We start from the raw sequence: 20,393 nt of genomic DNA on the forward strand, positions 1-20,393 counted from the left end.
GTTTTTGAGTTTGTTTTCATTTACTGGAAAATGAAACTAACTTAACCATTACTTTCGGCATGACTGTGTGGCTGTGGTTAGGTCCACTTTATTATATCTCTACGGGTATTACATGGAATGATTCTATTTGTGTCATTTAAACACTGAACTGAAGGAGGCTGCCCTGTGAGCTGAGACCACATAGGACTTCCTGTTAAATGATGACACGTACCCCCACAGTACACCACAGCACCATTTTATCAGAAGTGATCGTTCTCACCTCTGGCTGAACAGAAACCAGATGCGACACACGGAGGAGATGGAAAGAATGCAGAAATAGATTTGTCAGTTAGACTCAAAAGTCCATAGCAATAATAAAAAGTTCATCTACAGCTGCATTAGATTAGAGAGATGCTTTATTATCTCAAAGGAAATTTGTTTTTAAGGCAGCATAGTAGGACTGCTCCATTATGGAAAAAATCATTATCATGATCAATACTGAAACCACAATTATTCAAATGATTATTTTTTAGTTACATGATGCATTTATTCAGCATTTCTCTCTAAATAAAACCCTCTTTTTTATTGATAATTTATGCAAAACTTTCAAATTGAAAATAAATATAGGCTACAAATATGAACCTTGGTGAAGTTTTGCGATGTATAAAACATAAAATTAATAAAATATTCTTTGAACATGAAATAAGGCAGAAAAACATAAATGTATCTAAAATAAACTCTATATCCAGCTGTTCTACAATCTCTATATTTAAAAAATGTATTTATATAAAAATAATATATCCCAAAATAAACTGTATTAAGCTGTCGGTTCAACTCGATTACATGAGTTTGGAGATCGTTTGACACACAAATCGAAATCGTGATCAAAAGTGAATTAATTGCACAGACTTACAGCATAGAATATCAGTTTATCAAATTATAGAGAAGTGTTGAACAGCCTCATGTGTCATGTGGTACAAACAACTTCCAGAGTTTGTCAGTGGAGCAAGACAGGGACAACAGCCTGTCCCCAAAGGTGCTGTCCAGTCTGGTGTCGGTGCTCTGCAGGGGCTGCTGGGGTTGTCCAGGATGGACAGGAGTTTGTTTAGGGCTTTCTTCACAGCCACAGATGTGAATGAGTCAAGTTCTGCACCCAGTTCAGATCCAGCCTTCCTCACCAGCTCATCCAACCTTCTTCTTGAGGCTTCCTCATCAGTTCCTGTTCTCTGCCTTTGTATCATGAGACAAAAATGAAGAGTCGTGCAAAGACAAAAGGCAGAAACTGACATGATCATTATTTGCTTGAATTTCTCCAGACTTCAGCCCAGCAGGGGGCCTCCACAGTCTCTCAGACTTTCTGTTCAAATGCAGAAGGTGTCGTCTGTCATTTTCTGTGTTCTTGTGCTGTGTGGGTGTAGTACCATCTGATCTGTTTCTGTAATGTCCCAGTGCTGGTAGTACCAGTACTTTGTAGTACTTTGCAATATCACCTCACAGCAAGAAGGTTTTGGGTTTGATTTTCAGTGTTTGCATGTTCTCACCATGTCTGCACTGGTTTCTCAGGGTGCTCCAACCTTTTTATGAACACTTTTGGCATTGACGAAATGTTCAATCCAATGAAAAAAAATTCTTTTTTTTTTTTAGAATATTATAACTCTTACAAAGCAACCAACAATGCATGTTTTTACATGATTATTAGTTATAAATTTTTAAGTTTTAAGTTATTTTATATAAAATAATATTGAATACAAAAAGAGTAAAAGCCTGTTTGTTCCAGCAACAGTGGCCTCTGTATCAGCTGCTATGATAACCCTCCACTTCCTTCTCTCCTCATCCTCTCCTCGTCCCCTTCACTCATGGTATTAGGGCTGCCATAGTAACTCAAATGTAGTGTGGGGGTAATCTTGCTTCTCAACCTTGGCTGAAAAAAAAAGTTGTAGCATAATACACGGTCTTTTACCTTTTTAAAACACTTGTGCAGTCTCAAAAGGAAATGCATAAAAAATCATAAGGCTCCGCCCCTTTGTTCTCCACATAATAAACCTCTGAGCCGCTGGTGTCTGAGTAGTCTAGTGAACCCACGATGAAGACCTCCACATGCACTGTGCTCTCTATCCTCAGTAAGTAGCCGAGACTTTTTCTCTAACAATTTTACAAGTGCTTATAAACAGTTTGTAGTGAATGTTTTTATCATTGTAGGCATCTGTGCTGGATCAATTTTTGGGGTTAATATAATATCTGAGGTCCGTTCAGGAGGAAACATCACTTTGTCGTGTTCAAATATCTCCAAAGAGACAACTCAAGTGGACTGGTTCCGAGTGGAGAATGAAACTAAAGCTCGCTGTATTTCTTCAATGATTGGATCTGATGATGAACCTTCATATTGTTCTGGATTTAAACACAGCAGGTTTCAAATGAGCATCAGCAAAACACATGTGTTTTTGACAATCTATCAAGTACAAACCTCAGATTCTGGATTGTATTTCTGTGGATTCTTCATAAGGTCAAATGTAGTCATTGGAGAGTCGACGTACTTAAGTGTTGACGGTAAGTACACAGTTGCTCTGGCAGCACAACAATGCAAAACTATCTCTGCAATAGACGCGTCAAGAATCTCGGACTTCCGGTCATTGCGCAGTACATACTGGGAAGGATTTTCCGAAAAGAATGAGCATCAAACCGCCACGTTTGTTTTCCCAGTGGGATGCGTCTATTGACAAAGTTGATCTTTTCTAGTCTTTTGAACCATATCACTTTTGTTTCTGGTTCTGATATTGTCATATTTTAGTTTTGGGATTCGGACATCGTAATTGTGTGGTTGTTGGATCCTAACGGCGGAAAAAGGCTCGAGAAATTTGTTCGCGAACTCTATAAATGCTAAAGGGAATCAGATGTGTGTGACTCAAACCTCTGTTCAAACTGTTTCCCTTCCCAGCGGAATTAAAAAATAGTGAAAGGTGAAGGCGATGGGCAGGATCCACTATTTTGATCCACAGGAAGGACAAAAAAGGAAACCTTTGACTGCCTAAATCATCCCGTGTTTATGGCGAACATTTTGTATGCGAAGCGATATGTTTCAAAAGACTAGAAAAGATCGGCTTTGTCAATAGACGCATCCCACTTGGAAATCAAACATGAAATCCTTCCCAGTATGAACTGTGCAATGTCCGAGATTCTTGATGCATGTATTAGTTGCAATTAGTAACAGTAACTTAAAGGAACTGAATGTAGCCTAAACTATACGTACTATAATCACAACTGAACCTGCGTTGCCAGTGCCTCACCCTGAAGATACAGGACACATGCAAGTTTTTCACAGTTTCAGTATGTACAGCACATACAGCAGAAACAGAGATGTTAGGGATACAGTAAGACTCTAAGTTAAGGCCAGAGTATGTCACTTTTTTTTTTTTTTTAACCTATACATTACATTACATCAAAAGTTTTAGAACCCCACACATTTTACACTTGTTTTACTGTTACCTATTCTGAACTTTTGACTGATGTGTGTGTCCACCTTTGTCAGATAGAACAGCTGAACACACTCGTGGCTTGTTCTTTTTACAATAGAAATCAAATATTGTTCAGAAAGTTCTTCTCAAGTCTGTCGCAGAAGTTTGCATAAATGTGTGGTGTAGCCCATATATATATTTGGATGAAATGTTAAATTATATAGTATTTATTAATTATAGTATATGCACTGCTAATTTATTAAATTTGAATGTAATTAAAATAAACTGTAGCATCGAGAGCAGACATGAAATGGGTGGTGCCGATAGTTGGGGGTCCAGCAGTAAAAGGAGGTCAGACACGCCCATCCAGTGTTGTGAGTGTGGCCTGCGCTCCGGTGTTGTAGCCCTGCGTGCCTCAAATGTATTGAACCGCTTGGATAAAATAAACATTGCAAAACGGAACTACTCGCCTGGATTATTTAAGAGTGCAACAGTGGCACTTGTAGGTTGCTTCACTCTTCTGTCCAGTTCATCCCAAACCAGCTCCATGGGGTTTAAGTCTGGACACTGTGCTGCTGCTGGACACTCCAGGTTTTCAAGCTTTACCATCTTGTTCTTTTTCCCTGAGGTAGTTTTGGCAGAGCTTGGACTTTTCTTTTTTTCTTTTATTTTATTATTTTTAAATGGGGGTGTTCTAAAACTTTTGACCAGTAGTGTATTTCTTTTTTTATTTTGGTTTTGTTTATTGAAGCACAGAACCTCTTATAGAACCATAGGGCTGTGGGCGCATGGAGCTGACCTCTGTGAGAACTTGGAACATGTTACTTAGAATAAACTAGATACTTTGTTTTTTCACTGTTTGAAAATCAGCTACTCTGACTGAAATATGTATGAAAAATTATGAACACTGTTGTCTTTTAAAGGTGATGAACATCTTGTCAGAAATATCCCAGTATAAGTCACATCAGCCAAAAAATGTGTAATGATGAAGAAAAAAAAAACATATATCTATATATATAAGTTGCACTTTTGGGGGGAAATTTATCTGATAAAATCAGAGACCAGGCACTATGATACACTATGATACAAACCACTATTTTACATGACAAATACTGCACATGAATTTTACACTTACCATATGTTTCAGTTGCTCTGGAGCAGGGGTGGGCAAACTTTTTGGCTCGGGGGCCACATAGGGTTCTAAAATTTGACTGGAGGGCCGAACAGAAGACGGGACATGACGTGTTCAGAGCCCGGCTCCATTGCACTCGTATTTACTCTCATGTAGGACGTATTCTGCACTACGCGCTGCAACTTTAAACATGAAAAGTGAAATGAGGTCTGCCCCACTGCACAACAAAAGCAAACATGTGTCCCAAGCACTTTGACCGAGGGTGTAGACGACACAGATCCCATGCTAATTCAGTCTAACCAAACCTTTAGGACTTTCTAATACAGTGAGTATGAAATATATGATGTTGTTTTGCATAGATTTAAAGCGGAAACAGTGCAGCCTTATGTCTTGAACACTTCTACCTCATTCATGGTCCGAATACACCGCCCAAAATGACTCCTGTAAATACTTTCCCATAAAGCATTGCGGCCAACAGAAGTCGCCACACCTCAATGTATATATAGTGCGCCATCTACCGGGAGACGCCGGAAATGCAAGAAAGATAAAACAGCAGTAAGGTTTATTTATTATAATTTGGTCAAGTTCTGTGGGTCAATTTGAATGGCTGCATAAGGTCACCGGGCACTAAATAACTGGATACAGTATTGTTGCTTGTAGCTGCCTCCAGTTGACGTAGTGTCACTCACTGGAACTTCAGCAGAAAAAATCTCATGGGCTGAGACAAGATTTTTCTCATAGAGGCAATGTAATCACAAACTGCTCGTGTTCATCTGACAGGTCATCTACAGCTTTCAAAAATATCGGATCTGTTGGTGATTTTTACCTATTTTTAGATCATAAACTTTTTCTCGCTCAAAATCCTTCAGTTGTCTTAAAAAAACACTTTATATTCGTTAGCTCCTGCTCCGCTCTAGCTCTTCTCGCTCTGATTGGTCAAAACGATCACGTGATACACGAGCCCGCGCTCCGTGCGTGTAGTCGCGTGTGCCCGTGGGAGAAAGAGCACTACTGCGCATGCTCGTAGGCAACAGCCACCGGAAGTACCTAGCATTGCTAGGCTAATCTGGGATCATGCGCCATTGAGCTCTGCACATCAATTTGAACGGGCAGCCATTTTGCAACCTGTGGATTTCGCGCTGGCTCGTACGGTCTTTCCATACACATGTAACACAGTGATTCCTATTTTTCTAACTACACCATATATCAAAAGGTATAATACTTTACGTAAGACACCGTCACACAAAGGAGTCCTTGCACTGAGATTTACTCTAGACCAGTGCTTCTCAAATAGTGGGGCGGGCCCCCCTGGGGGGGGCGCGAGGCTCCGTCAAGGGGGCGCGTTTGACCTCGGGGAGCAGCTTTTTTACTTTTTTACTGTCTTAAGGCGTTCACACCAAGCGTCAAAAAACGCCTTGACGCCTCTATTTGGAGCCTTTGCATTTTGAGTTTGGACGCCCCCGACGCGCATCTTTGACGCCGTGACGAACGGGACAAAAATACTGACGCGCGTCCGTTGCTGGAAACAAGAGCCCGGTCCCGCTCTTTTCCGAAACAATGTCAGACCAGACTGAGAGAGTGTTTTTATGACATAAAACATCAAAGGAGGAGATCGGGTCGACGACTGGGGCGTGTTTATATTTATACTCCACTAATGACACTGGATCAGATCTAGGTCTTCCGCAGTCTGTCCCGGCTAGTCTGTCTAATCATCAGCGGTCTAGTCCTTGTTTAGTCTGTCTAGTCCAGTCCTGCCCAGTCCTGGTGTAGTCCTCGCGGCGTGATTGTGGCGTATATATTTATTCGCTCAGTGTTTGTGGTTCTCGTTCTGGTTCTGGATAATACGTCGCTGCGTCTCTGGATACTCGTCTGATTGGTTGACGCGGCGCGTCTGTTCAGCATTTTCAACTTCTTGACGCTGACGCCTTGGACGCGCGTCTTGGCCACTGACGCCACGCTGAGACGCGCTGCGCTGACGCCAGATTCGCGCCGCGCTGACGCCGAAACGCGCCGCAAAAAGCAGGACGCTCAGTGTCCACATAACTTACATAGAAAGTGGACGCTTTGACGCTTTGGTCTGAACGGGCCTTTAGAATAAAGTGCAATTGCACTTCCACTACATTAGGGGGCAGTGGCGCGCTCATTGGCAGAGTGTGCGCAGGGAGCACATATATTGCACACAGCACAGAGTTGAGTATGAAGTGTAGACACGAGTGTAGCAGACGCTCAAGTGACACATGAAAAAATATTTAACGTCACCGTAGCACGAAAAGAATAGATCTTACTTTTACAGATTTACACTTAGACACAGTTACTGCAGAATTAGTGCAGTCTTATGTCTTGAACACTTCTACCTCATTCATGGTCCGAATACACCGTCTGAAAATGACTTTCCCATAAAGCATTGCGGCCAACAGAAGCCGCCGCACCTCAATGTATATATAGTGCGCCGTCTACTGGGAAACGCCGGAAATGCAGGAAAAATAAAACATTAACTAGGTTTATTATTATTATTTATTCAAGTTTGGTGGGCCGGATTAAAAGGTTTAAAGGGCCGCATTTGGCCCCCGGGCCGTAGTTTGCCCATCCCTGCTCTGGAGTATAAGTCACACCCAGCCAAAAAAATCCTCAATAAAAAAAAAAAAAAAAAAAACATATATAAGTCGCACGGGACTATAAATTGCAGTTTATTTTATAAAATCTGAGACCTGTTGAAAGTCAAGTTCTAGATAAAACAATAGAAGAGAGAACAACAGACTGTTAATGTCACATGAACAGTTCTTCAGATAAACTATAACATAAACAACAGAATAGAACAAGTTTAACAAACTCTCCATCTCACTCCAAATCACTGAATCTATTCAATTCTTCATCCTCGGTGTCTCTTCTGAACAACTTGGCCTCGACCTCCGGAGGTAAACAGAGCGACGCAAACTCTTCTGTGTCGCTGTCGTCAGACTCAGTATCAGTTAGGGCTGGGTATCATTAAGAAGTTGCCGATACGATACATACCTCGATACACAGGCCATGATACGATACATATCTCGATACAGCGCACTTTGATATGATATATTTCAAATCGATTCGATAAGAAATAAAGTCTAAATCATGGCTGTGATACTAAAGTCTTTGTTAAACCACTTCTTGTGCAAAGTTCATGTGAAACACAAACATTTTAATCATCAAAACAGTGAAAATGTCAAATGTGTTGCATAAATGAGTTTCCTTTCACTCCACAAGCCACAAAACTGTAGCTCTGTAACAAAATAATTTAGTAAAACACACGTAAAAATACTCTTGGTGATATATCGATACAGTAGCCCACTCTATCGATACTGTATCATCACATTAAAATATACGATATATCGATATTCCGATATTTTTGCACACCCCTAGTATCAGTATAGAATTATTCAGGTGTTTCTGACAGGATGGTTTCAGTGTCACTGAAGTTCAGGGTTTGTCCATCCATCCAGTGACTTCAGGAAAGTTTCACGGTGCATCCTCCCGGTGTCACAACTTTCTCACTCACTCCAAACTTTCTTTCTGCTGCTCGATTACCGTTTTCAGCTGCAGATTTCACAACTTGCAGAAGGAACATGCAGGAGACATGTGCAGTAGAGTGAAGTGACAGTGGTACAGGAGGAACACAAGACTAGAGCCTCTCGTGGCTGTCACTGTGAACATTTTAATATATATGTCACACCAGAGCATAAATCGCAAGAAACACCCAAACCATGAAAAAAGTGCCACTTATAGTTCGAAAAATACAGTACTTCTTTTTTATTTTGGTTTTGTTTATTGAAGGATAGAACCTCTTATAGAACCAGGTTATAAGGCTGTGGGGACATGGAGCTGACCTCTGTGAGAGCTTGGAACATGTTACTTAGAATAAACTAGATGCTTCGTCTTTTCACTGTTTAAAAATCAACTACCCTGACTGAAATATGCACGGAAACTTATGAACCCTGTTGTCTTTTAAAGGTGATGAAGGTGATCTTGTCACAATTATTCCAGGTAAGCCTCCAATGGTCCATAAAACTGTGTGATGTATGTCTGGTTCACTAACATACTCTATATTCTGTGAGTCTAGTGGACGAGAAAATGGACTGCCCGAGCGTTTACACTGTCCTAATAATTCTGGGGAGTATCACTGTCTTTTCCATTTTGATTATTACTGGTCTGAGCGTCAAAATCTTCCATCTCCAGAGAGGTAATGTTCTAAATATTGCTTATCAATTCATAACTTATCAACAAATAAGTAATATCTTTTTGGTTTTTGTTTTAGCAAAAGACCAGACACCAGATTCACGGGAGGTAAGATTTCAGTTTTTTTGTTTTTTTTTGTAAATATAAGTATGATTAAGTTTTCTGCAAAATATGATTCTGTCTTCATTTATTTTAAACAGAACTGTACTGGGACTGCACGCGTCTTTATGGCCACAACGGTGAGAAGCAGGTTGCCAAGGAAACCAGAGGACACTCATGTCGTCTGTACCGTCATCAAATAAACTTTACAATGTCCATCGTACACACAGTCGGCTCTGGGTGGGCATCGATGGACAATTTTCTGAATGTTGCTCTTCACTTGTCACCCCAACAAAGATTTTACACTTTTTTTTTTAATCATCTTTCTCACTCTCAGTGTACTTTGTGTGCATTTTTTCAGCTTTAAACCATATTGTAATACTGTTCCCTCATCCAAAACAAACCTGTGTGTACAAGTGTCTCCATGATCTCACACCAAAGCACATCTCTAACGTTTTAGTGCTGTATGAACCATGTCACACTCTGAGGACCTTAAATCCAGACTCAGCCGCTCCTGTTTAGCTGTGCATGTGTCAGATTCTTTAGTTCTACCAAACTGTTTGGGAAAGATGATATGCAGTCAGTTAACAGTTTATTCGCTGAAGCACAACCTTTAAAATGAGAGTAAAAATGGGTATAAATGGGTATGTAATGAAAAATAATATTAAAAGAAAAAATCCAGTTTGGCTAAAATCGGAATTAAAATGGGCTGGGTGCTGTGGTCACTGCCTGAAGGTCCATGTGGATCTGGCGTGATAGTCCCTCTGGTCCAGCCACCGCCACGTTGACTGTAAAAACGAGAGTAAAACAAAGTCTGTCAGACTGTGACTAGGACCGTCTTTGACCAGCCACACACACACCAGGGTCGACTGAGTGACGTCCCTTTACTTAGCTCTATCATGCAGGTGAATAGAGCCGCCACGTCCCCCGCATCCGGGCCTCCGCCTCTGCTCCACCACGGGTCCTCCTGCTCCCGACGCCATGCTCAACAGGGTTCCCTCTGAACTCCTGTGTATCGAGGTCGAGACGCTGCGGAAACAGAGTGCCTCTTAGCTCTGATCTGATCTACTGTCCGGCTTCACACACGCCCACAAGGTCCCCCAGATGCATCCCTTTACTTAGCTCTTTTCAGGTGTTGTATCCGTCCCTCTGCCTTGTCCAGATGGTCCAGCCTCGGTTATACCCTTATCATAAGAAGGCCCCCAGTCAGAAAGCCCACTAGTCAGAAGGCCCTGTAGTGAGAAGGCCCACTAGTCAGAAAATCATGACCTCTTCTATTGGTTTGTCAGCAACATTTCTCTTGAACAATTGAATGTATATTTGATGAAAGCAACAGGGAATAATCCCTGGATATCAGGGAAGAATTAGTAAACTTTTGGGTGTTTACCAATTAAAAATGGCTGCAACATCAACGTTTTTAGAGATATTGACAGGAAAACGCATAATCATGCATCACAGCATTAGCTAAGGCCAGTATTACTTAATGTGTTGGTTTACAAACCCACCAATGCTATATTAAAAGAAAAAGATTTAAAATAAAATTGAAATGAAGGTTGTAGAGCTCGAATTACTGAACATTTTGCAAGTTGTTGCCTGAAAATCAGACAATTCTTAACCCTGTTCCATTTAAGACAGACATTTCCACCCAAATCATTATTTCCTCAAACATTTTTGCTGTATTTTAAGGGTTTAATATATTTATTACTTTTAATATTTACTTTTTAAAATATTTAAAACTTGAAATACAATTTCATTTGTAACAATTTGTAACACTACCCGAACATGGATTTTCTGACTAGAGGCTCTTCTGATGATGAGGCTGACCCCCCAGCCTCACCCGTTCCACTGCACCACCTGTCTTCGTTCCCACTCCGTCACCTCTCTTGCCCCGTCTCTTCCGTTTCCTTCCACAGCCAATAACACTGGGTGGGAGGGAATGTTCAATTAGTTCAGTTCACCCAGTCCTTCACTCCAGTATAAAAAAACACATCAAAACTAAAATCACCACAAATAAAATACATATAGAGTAAAAAATCAAGGGCTCTTCTGTCTTCTTATTCTGTAAAAAAAGAAAAAAAACATCTGATATACAACTCCATTTGTGTAGGTTGAGTTAACAACATCAAAGTCTGAGCTTGAAGTCTATTTTTAAATGAAGTGTTGAAGTGAAAGAGCTTGTGCCTGTAGTGAACACAGTGTGGACAGAGGTTATGGTTTTTCCCTCTCACACAGACTGCACCACACTGGCCTCTGTTTCTCTGCAAACTGTCTTTGTGTTGTTTATTTGTGAGTCGTTTTCTAGGTTGTGGTCTGTTAAACCACTTTGTGCCTCAGTACGGTTTCAACCCTCCTACACAGACCCTTCCAAAAGTGTTTAGAATTGTTAAAATAGTAATAAAGTTTGGTTAAGATACACTTTATTGTCCAAATGTGGAAGCTGCTCCTCTGCATTTGACCCATCTTTCAGTGTGTCTGGACCAGTTTATCGGGAGCACAGGGACATCTCCAGGGGCCTCATTTATAAAGCTTGCTTACGCAAAAATCCTTGCGCGCGCGCTTCCTACGCCAACCGCGGTATTTATAAAACTCGACTAAGGCGTGGCTCTTTGCTTAACTCTACGCCAACTCGGGACCTGCTGTAAGTTCTACGCAAAGTCTGGAGACACGGGGAAAAAGCGACACTCGTGGAGAGAAGCAGAAGTGAACAGAGTTTGAGGAAGTGTTTGATCAGAAAATCCACGTATACAGAAGAATTACCTTCTGATTTGCGCATTTAAGTGTTTGGTTCGCCAAAATACGGAGAAGGGCTGTTTATTCCACTCATTATTCTCCACAATATCCTTCCATCCATTTGACACTCGTGCACGAGCGCGGCCACGTTCCCGGACTCGGTGCAGCGCAGAGTCCCACAGTCCACACTGCGACCACAGACTTCTATAGAACACAGACTGTGACCAACACAGAGGACGAAATAATGACCCGACCTGAGAGAAAAACTCTTCCCTTGGACGCAGCAGGAGCCAGGCTTTGATTTAATGAACGCAACTTTAACACTTTTACTTTAGTCTTTATGCACCGAGCGCCAGAGTGACCCGAGTCTGTGGACAACACGAAGCCCACTGCCCGAACCTGACCCCAACCAAAATCTTCCCTACATTTTTGTGTAATGGGGAACTCTTGTACATGAGAGCTGCTCTCTGACAATATGAAGAACAGAATAATGCTCGTGCCCGTCCCGACCCAGACCCACACTCACAGGTTCAGCAGTTTGGATGTTTCGTGTGGACTTTAGTTGGCAGAATAACATCTGTATCTGATGTGTTTCATGCTAAGTCTGTGTCCTCGTGTCCCTCCCGCGCTCCTTTCGCTCTCCAGGGGAGGGCATCTGAATCTCTCGCACGCGCTCATAATTTGACCATTCAGATCAGCGCGTGCACGTATCTACGTGTATATGCATAAATACAGGGCCAGTCCTCACACACTTCATACACAGACTTAAAAATATAGCGATAAAACTCTTGAAACAGCGAAAAAACACATGGGCTTTACTGCAAAGATGTGCTGCCTAAATATTATAAAAAATGATTAAATGAACAGATTAGTCATTGTTGTCACTTTAAGTTTTGTATTTATTTATTAAACAAGGTTTAATAAAGTCTTTAATAAAGTCTTTGTCGTGGTCACGTGGTGCTGCGTGGAGCGTCCTCCTCCCTCTGTCCCGCGTGTCTCGGTCAAACCCACTGAATATCGGCTCATGTTTAGGGAAATCTCATTCACGAGTCACTTTACATGCTCCTTTTATGGTGAGGTGGAGGTGTGGAGAGGGCGTGACATGACGTAGGTTTACGTGCGCAAATTGTAGTTGCAGGTGGGATTTATAAAGCAAAGATTGCAGGTTTGGTGCGTGCGGTGGGTTTTCTAAATATGGAGTTTGCGTGGCGCACGCCTTGTCGTAGCTACAGGCGTATGCACTAACTTACGACAACTCCTGCGCAGTTTTTATAAATGAGGCCCCAGATCTTGAGTTAGTTTTGGTCAGGACTACTTTTTACCTGCTGTCTTTGCATGAACAGTACAGATTCTCAGAAGTGTTTGTGAATGTACAAAATCACAAGAATTCCCTTTTTGCAAGTCTATCATATTTGGGTCAATGCAGGAAAAACATGCAGAGTCCACACAGAAAGGCCCAGGAGTCAAATACAGAACCTTCTGACTGTGAGACATAAGAAGAAGAAAACAAAGCAGTATAACATGAGGAGAGGGAGGAGAAAAAAAGAGAGCAATCCCCAGACCATGCTCCTGTCGAGACATAATATGTGACCAGTACACACACACAGACACACACACGCACAGACACAGACACAGACACACACACACACACACACAGACACACACACACAGACACACACAGACACGCACAGACACAGACACAGACACTCTAACTTTTTTTTTTTTCAATGAATAGATTAATCTTTCAGCTATTTTTTTGATTAATTAATTAATGATATTATAACAGTTTATTAGGCTATAGAACAATATGTTAAAAATTTTTCCTAAATATATATATATATTTTTTAGTTAGACTAATAAAAAGTATATTTTGTCTTACAGAAATATACTCATTCTGTACTGTGACAGTACATTTATTACTTACGGGGTCCAAGGCAAGAACATAAAATGCTGCTTAAAATTGTAATATACATGTGGTAAAGCAGAACTACAGTTATGGTCACCCTCACACGGTCAGACCAATGGGTGTTTCAGGAACAGCTGACAGCGAGTTTCACGCTGTGGTCAGCCTGTACAGTCTGCAGTTCACCCAAGGAACTGCCTCGTCCATACTCTCCCCTCAGGAAGACTTCAAACTCCCCTCACACGCACAAACAGGCTGCACAACAGCTTCTACCCACGAGCAGTGGACGTGCTCCAGGGCCACAGGTGCAGATAAAAGGCCTGAAGGGACTCAGTGCAATAATCTATTTATTTTATTTATTAAATGTTTTTTATTGGTATAGATGTGAGGATGTGTCTGTTTGTTCATTTTTACTGCTACAGATCTGCTCTGTCAAAGTTTGATTGTATTTCATATGACAATATATGACAATAAATAAATCGAATAATCTGTACAGTCTGCAGTGCGCCTGGACAGTCCTCGGTGCACCAGTCTGCAGTGTGCCACATCTGTACTCTTTCAATGGTTTATTGAGCATGTCTTGCCAGTGCATTGTTGTGCTTTGAGTCAGAATGCAGAGCAGGTGTTCAGAGCTCGGCTCTAAAGGCGACGCATCAATGCGCTCTACAGCCATTGACATATTTTCTGTGTCAACGTTGTCTATTACGTCAATGAATTGTTGCAGCTCAATTAAAATGTTAACTGTGTTCAGTGAAATGAACAGTGTAACTATATATACATATTATGCACTTCTACTGCAGCAAATACATCTGATATACAACTCCATTTTGTGTAGGCTGAGTTAACAACATCAAAGTCTGAGCATGAAGTGTATTTTTGTAAAAGGTGTTGAAGTGAAAGAGCTTGTGCCTGTAGTGAACACAGTGTGGTCAGAGGTTGTGGTTTTTCTCTCACACACAGACTGCAACACTCTGGCCTCTCTGCAAACCATCTTTGTGTTGTTTATTTGTGACCCTCCAGTTCAACCCTCCAGTTCATTATTGACATTTCTCTGAGGTTAACGCTGGCATCATCCAATCCATCCATCATCTGTGCTCGTACACTCGTGACAAGGACGTTCTCACAGACACAGTGAGTCAATAGAGCTGAGCAGCAGGTAAAGTATGACTTACTTCATCAAATATAACGGGCCTATAATCCACACTAATGTTTTATACCATTCACATTGTGTCTTTCAGTAGTTCAACTCTTGAGTTTGCAGCGGTGTGTGTTTGTGCAACAATGAACTTCACATGGACTTTATTTGTTCTCTCATGTGAGTGTTGGAATTGTGTTCAAAACTGATGCTGTTTTTACTCAACCATTTTAATTTGAGTGTGTATTTTTGTCCAGGCTTCCTCTCGTACACATATTCTCACTTGACCAACACTGAGGTCCAACGAGGAGCAGAAGCTTCTCTCTGTTGCTCTGTTCCTTTTTTAAACTTTCCCGTTCACACATCGTGGTTCCACATGAACGACGACACAACTCAGATCTGCTCAATGTTAGATTCAGAAAGTAACGTTACATTCCACAGCGGTGCGCACAAAGAGAAATACACAATGACATTCAATAATTCAATCACATGTCTCACAATCCAGAAAGTGGATTATTCTGACTCTGGATTGTACTTCTGTGGTGAAAATATGAACAATAAATCTGTCATCTTTACGGCTACGTTTTTAAAAATTCAAGGTAAGTTTGCTTTTGGAACATGTTCTTCTATATAAAACATATATTTACATTTTTGAACAAAGTGTTTTTAGGGGACCAAAATACTTGTGTCTAAACCTCTTGGTATGAAGTCAAACAATGATTGACTTCATACCAACTGATAAAGGACAGTTTTACACAAAATATGGCACACTTCAACAGAGAAAATTAAATCTGATTCACAGGAAGAGTTCTAGAGTTAAGGGCACAGTTATCAACATATTATTTTGTAAAATAAGCATTATATATTTATTAAAGTTGAGACTATTGTTTCTGATTAAACACTGACCTTCATTAAATAAACACAACAGACACTTCAAATTCCAAAATGTGGTGAATGGGGGGAACAGTAAAAGTATTGTGCTTTTTGCACAATAAAAAAAAAAAACATAAGTGTCACACGGCAGGACAAATATAAAAAGTGTTACATCCTCTAAACGTCTTGTGATTTTCAACTCCCTTTGACATATTTGTTTCTTTTCCACTAGAAAACAACACCAAACTATTCAACCCAGTCATTATTCCAGTCATGTCTGGTGTAATTGTTCTTCTCGTCTTGCTTGTTGGTGGCCTTATTCTTAAAATTCATCAACTATCAAAAGGTAAAGTAATCTTTTAAAAATGAATGTGTGTGTGTATTATTTATTTATTATTATATTGATATTTATTATTATATTGAGTCTAGTCATTAGGGGCTATACTGTTAATAAATATTTGTTATAAGCTAAATAGAAGTAAAATGTTTCTTCTTGTGGGAGATGGTTCCTCCTCCTCAGCTCACGTACTTGCTGGGATGTGAAGAATATTAATGTCATAGATAACTGTGATTATTCAGGTCACAACAGACCGTTTAAAACTCTGTCTATATATATCATTAAATTATCATCTATATATATGATAATTTTATGATATAATTTAATTTTATAACTTATTTTCATTAAGGGTACATTCCCAAAAGAGAAGAAGAACAAGAAGATAATAAGGTAAACATGTGTGCCTGATAAAACATTCATTGCTTGATTGTTTTTTTTATACATATACATTTAAATAATCTGGATGTCATGATTAAATTGCAGAATTTTGAATCAACTGAACTGACGTATGCCAATGAGCTACAACCCAATGTGTTGTACGAAGCCATAAGATAAACTCACCATGAAAAGCCACTTCTGTCTAAACAATAATACTGTTTTTTTATTGTTGTTTGTGTTTGTGTGTGTGTGTGTGTGTGTCTGTGTGTCTGTGTGTGTGTCTGTGTGTGTGTGTTTCTGTGTGTGTGTGTGTGTGTGTGTGTCTGTGTGTGTGTGTGTGTGTGTCTGTGTGTGTGTGTGTGTGTGTCTGTGTGCGTGTCTGTGTGTGTGTGTGTGTGTGCGTGTGTGTGTGTGTGTGTGTGTGTTATCATCAGGCATAAATTGAAGCACAGTGCTGGTGGTTCAGAGCAGGTTTCGGTGCGAGTCGCGTGACCAGCGACATGTGGAAAAAACAAAGCCACAGCACATAAATAATTCTAACTCTAACCACAGTGCACTTGATTTTAAACTTGCCTCAAATAAAACAGCCTTCCTGTTGCAATACATCTCAAATACTGCATTATATGTCTTATTTTTGTGCTGTAAAAACACAACTAACAAATCTGGAGTTCCACATTTATTGCAAAGCTCCATTTTTATGTTTGCACTGTTGACTGTCATAAAATCCTCTTGTCTGATTGGAGCTGGACTTGGCTTTTGCATGTTCAAGCAGCATTCTAAAAACATTAAAATATTCCAAATGTAACCAAAGAGACTGTTTTGTTTTTTTTTATTATCATTTTTCAAATAATAATTGCACGGAAGAGGAGTTGCATTATGATGTGTTTAGTGAAATGAATAGTATAAATAGGCTGCCATATGCACTTCTACTGCAGCAAATACATCTGATATACAACTCCATTTTGTGTAGGCTGAGTTAACAACATCAAAGTCTGAGCATGAAGTGTATTTTTAAATGAAGTGTTGAAGTGAAAGAGCTTGTGCCTGTAGTGAACACAGTGTGGACAGAGGCTGTGGTTTTTCTCTCTCACACAGACTGCACCACACTGGCCTCTGTTTCTCTGCAAACCGTCTTTGTGTTGTTTATTTGTGAGTTGTTTTCAGATTCTAGGAGGTGGTCCTGTCACGCTCTCAGAAATGTACATTAAACCACTTTGTGCCTCAACCCCCCAGTTCATTATTGACATTTCTCTGAGGTTAACGCTGGCATCATCCAATCCATCCATCATCTGTGCTCGTACACTCGTAACAAGGACGTTCTCACAGACACAGTGAGTCAATAGAGCTGAGCAGCAGGTAAAGTATGACTTACTTCATCAAATATAACGGGTCTATAATCCACACTAATGTTTTATACCATTCACATTGTGTCTTTCAGTAGTTCAACTCTTGAGTTTGCAGCGGTGTGTGTTTGTGCAACAATGAACTTCACATGGACTTTATTTGTTCTCTCATGTGAGTGTTGGAATTGTGTTCAAAACTGATGTTTTTACTCAACCATTTTAATTTGAGTGTGTATTTTTGTCCAGGCTTCCTCTCGTACACATATTCTCACTTGACCAACACTGAGGTCCAACGAGGAGCAGAAGCTTCTCTCTGTTGCTCCGTTCCTCCTTTACTTTTTCCTGTTCACATATCGTGGTTCCACATGAACGACGACACAACTCAGATCTGCTCAATGTTAGATTCAAAAAGTAAAGTTACATTCTACAGCGGTGCGCACAAAGAGAAATACACAGTGACATTAAATAATTCAACCACATGTCTCACAATCAAGAAAGTGGATTATTCTGACTCTGGATTGTACTTCTGTGGTGAAAAAATGACCAATAAATCTGTCATCTTTACGGCGACATTTTTAAAAATTCAAGGTAAGTTTGCTTTTGGAACATGTTCTTCTATATATAACATATATTTACATTTTTGAACAAAGTGTTTTTAGGGGACCAAAATACTTGTGTCTAAACCACTTGGTATGAAGTCAAACAATAATTGACTTCATACCAACTGATAAAGGACAGTTTTACACAAAGTATGGCACACTTCAACAGAGGAAACTAAATCTGATTCACAGGAAGAGTTCTAGAGTTAAGGGCACAGTTATCAACATATTATTTTGTAAAATAAGCATTACATATTTATTAAAGTTGAGACTATTGTTTCTGATTAAACACTGACCTTTGTTAAATAAACACAACAGACACTTCAAATTCCAAAATGTGGTGAATGGGGGGAACAGTAAAAGTACCAAAAATATGTTTTGCTTTTTGCACAATTAAAAAAAACATAAGTGTCACACGGCAGGACAAATATAAAAAGTGTTACATCCTCTAAACGTCTTGTGATTTTCAACTCCCTTTGACATATTTGTTTCTTTTCCACTAGAAAACAACACCAAACTATTCAACCCAGTCATTATTCCAGTCATGTCTGGTGTAATTGTTCTTCTCGTCTTGCTTGTTGGTGGCCTTATTCTTAAAATTCATCAACTATCAAAAGGTAAGTAATCTTTTAAAAATGAATGTGTGTGTGTATTATTTATTTATTATTACATTGATATTTATTATTATATTGATATTTATTATTATATTGAGTCTAGTCATTAGGGGCTATACTGTAAATAAATATTTGTTATAAGCTAAATAGAAGTAAAATGTTTCTTCTTGTGGGAGATGGTTCCTCCTCCTCAGCTCACGTACTTGCTGGGATGTGAAGAATATTAAAGTCATCGATAACTGTGATTATTCAGGTCACAACAGACCGTTTAAAACTCTGTCATCAGAATGTTCAGAGTCTGGAATAGAGGCAACTGCAGCCAAAGTGAAGTCGACATAATATATTTGATAATATATACATAATAGATTTTATAATATATACATAATATCTTTTCACCGATGAACAGAGTTAAATGTGAATATTTACGGCATTCTGAAAAGAAGAAACAACAATTTATCTTTTTCAAGGTACATGTGTAATTTTCTTCCCTTTAAGAAGGATGGGAAAATAAAATAAAAAATAAAACCTCAAAATTGTATTTAAGCTTCACAAAAAGTTGAATTTATGATGAAATGTGTAATTTGTCTGTAGATGAACACTTCATTTTTGTTTCTTGTTGCCTCCATTTCAGAATTTAGAATATTTTTGTTTGCACATTTAAGGGCTTTGTACAATAATAGTACAAGATGACAGGTCTTGATTATTTATAATCAAAATTAAGTCAGTAATTACACTTCATGTAGTGCATTTTGTTCTGTTTATGTCACTTCAAATTGACTTTATCCTTCAGACAGTTCATCAACATCAACCAGGTCACAGAGTGAAATCTAAACTGTTCTTTCATTCCATTACTATCTCTCTCTCTCTCTCTCTCTCTCTCTCTCTCTATATATATATATATATATATATATATATATATATATATATATATATATATATATATATATATACACACATGATATTTTAATGATATTATTTTATTTTATTTTTATTATTTTCATTAAGGGTACATTCCCAAAAGAGAAGAAGAACAAGAAGATAATAAGGTAAACATGTGTGCCTGATAAAACATTCATTGCTTGATTGTTTTTTTTTATACATATACATTTAAATAATCTGGATGTCATGATTAAATTGCAGAATTTGGACTCCACTGAACTGACGTATGCCAAAATCTACTTCCAAACAAACAGGACTTCAGACAAAGAGCTACAACCCAATGTGTTGTACGAAGCCACGAGATAAACTCACCATGAACAGCCACTTCTGTCTAAACAATAATACTGTTTTTTATGTGTGTGTGTGTGTGTGTGTGTGTGTGTGTGTGTGTGTGTGTGTGCGTGTGCGTGTGCGTGTGTGTGTGTGTGTGTGTGTCTGTGTGTCTGTGTGTGTCTGTGTGTGTGTGTGTGTGTGTGTGTTATCATCAGGCATAAATTGAAGCACAGTGCTGGTGGTTCAGAGCAGGTTTCGGTGCGAGTCACGTGACCAGCAACATGTGGAAAAAACAAAGCCACAGCACATAAATAATTCTAACTCTAACCACAGTGCACTTGATTTTAAACTTGCCTCAAATAAAATAGCCTTCCTGTTGTAATACATCTGAAATACTG

At 39.4% G+C, this 20,393-nt stretch overlaps 3 protein-coding genes across 5 annotated transcripts; all 3 read left to right on the plus strand.

Moving 5' to 3' along the window:
- Positions 1-2,062: 2,062 nt before the first annotated feature.
- LOC110168518 (uncharacterized) lies at positions 2,063-11,141 on the plus strand. Its single transcript, XM_020933956.2, has 6 exons — positions 2,063-2,099; positions 2,179-2,526; positions 8,548-8,580; positions 8,657-8,776; positions 8,852-8,880; positions 8,973-11,141. The coding sequence occupies exons 1-6, from the start codon at positions 2,063-2,065 to the stop codon at positions 9,072-9,074; spliced, it is 669 nt and encodes a 222-aa protein (XP_020789615.2). The 3' UTR covers positions 9,075-11,141.
- Positions 11,142-14,473: 3,332 nt separating this feature from the next.
- Positions 14,474-16,509, plus strand: LOC110168517 (uncharacterized). Its single transcript, XM_055156060.1, has 6 exons — positions 14,474-14,660; positions 14,743-14,819; positions 14,897-15,238; positions 15,745-15,858; positions 16,199-16,239; positions 16,333-16,509. The coding sequence occupies exons 2-6, from the start codon at positions 14,786-14,788 to the stop codon at positions 16,402-16,404; spliced, it is 603 nt and encodes a 200-aa protein (XP_055012035.1). The 5' UTR covers positions 14,474-14,660; positions 14,743-14,785; the 3' UTR covers positions 16,405-16,509.
- A 761-nt stretch (positions 16,510-17,270) lies between these two features.
- LOC110168516 (uncharacterized) lies at positions 17,271-20,094 on the plus strand. Of its 3 annotated transcripts, XM_055156057.1 has the most exons (7): positions 17,271-17,376; positions 17,461-17,583; positions 17,666-17,742; positions 17,817-18,158; positions 18,673-18,786; positions 19,789-19,829; positions 19,924-20,094. In XM_055156057.1, exons 3-7 carry the CDS (start codon positions 17,709-17,711, stop codon positions 20,026-20,028), a joined length of 636 nt encoding a protein of 211 aa, XP_055012032.1. In that variant the 5' UTR covers positions 17,271-17,376; positions 17,461-17,583; positions 17,666-17,708; the 3' UTR covers positions 20,029-20,094. The 3 variants fall into 3 exon arrangements, with proteins under 3 accessions (XP_055012032.1, XP_055012031.1, XP_055012033.1); XM_055156056.1 differs by having other exon boundaries at positions 17,271-17,583; XM_055156058.1 differs by having other exon boundaries at positions 17,271-17,583; positions 17,669-17,742.
- The last annotated feature ends 299 nt before the right edge of the window (positions 20,095-20,393 follow it).

Source organism: Boleophthalmus pectinirostris, unplaced genomic scaffold (assembly GCF_026225935.1).
Source record: "Boleophthalmus pectinirostris isolate CB_2022bp ecotype Guang Dong unplaced genomic scaffold, ASM2622593v1 HiC_scaffold_20, whole genome shotgun sequence".
NCBI lineage: Eukaryota > Metazoa > Chordata > Actinopteri > Gobiiformes > Gobiidae > Boleophthalmus > Boleophthalmus pectinirostris.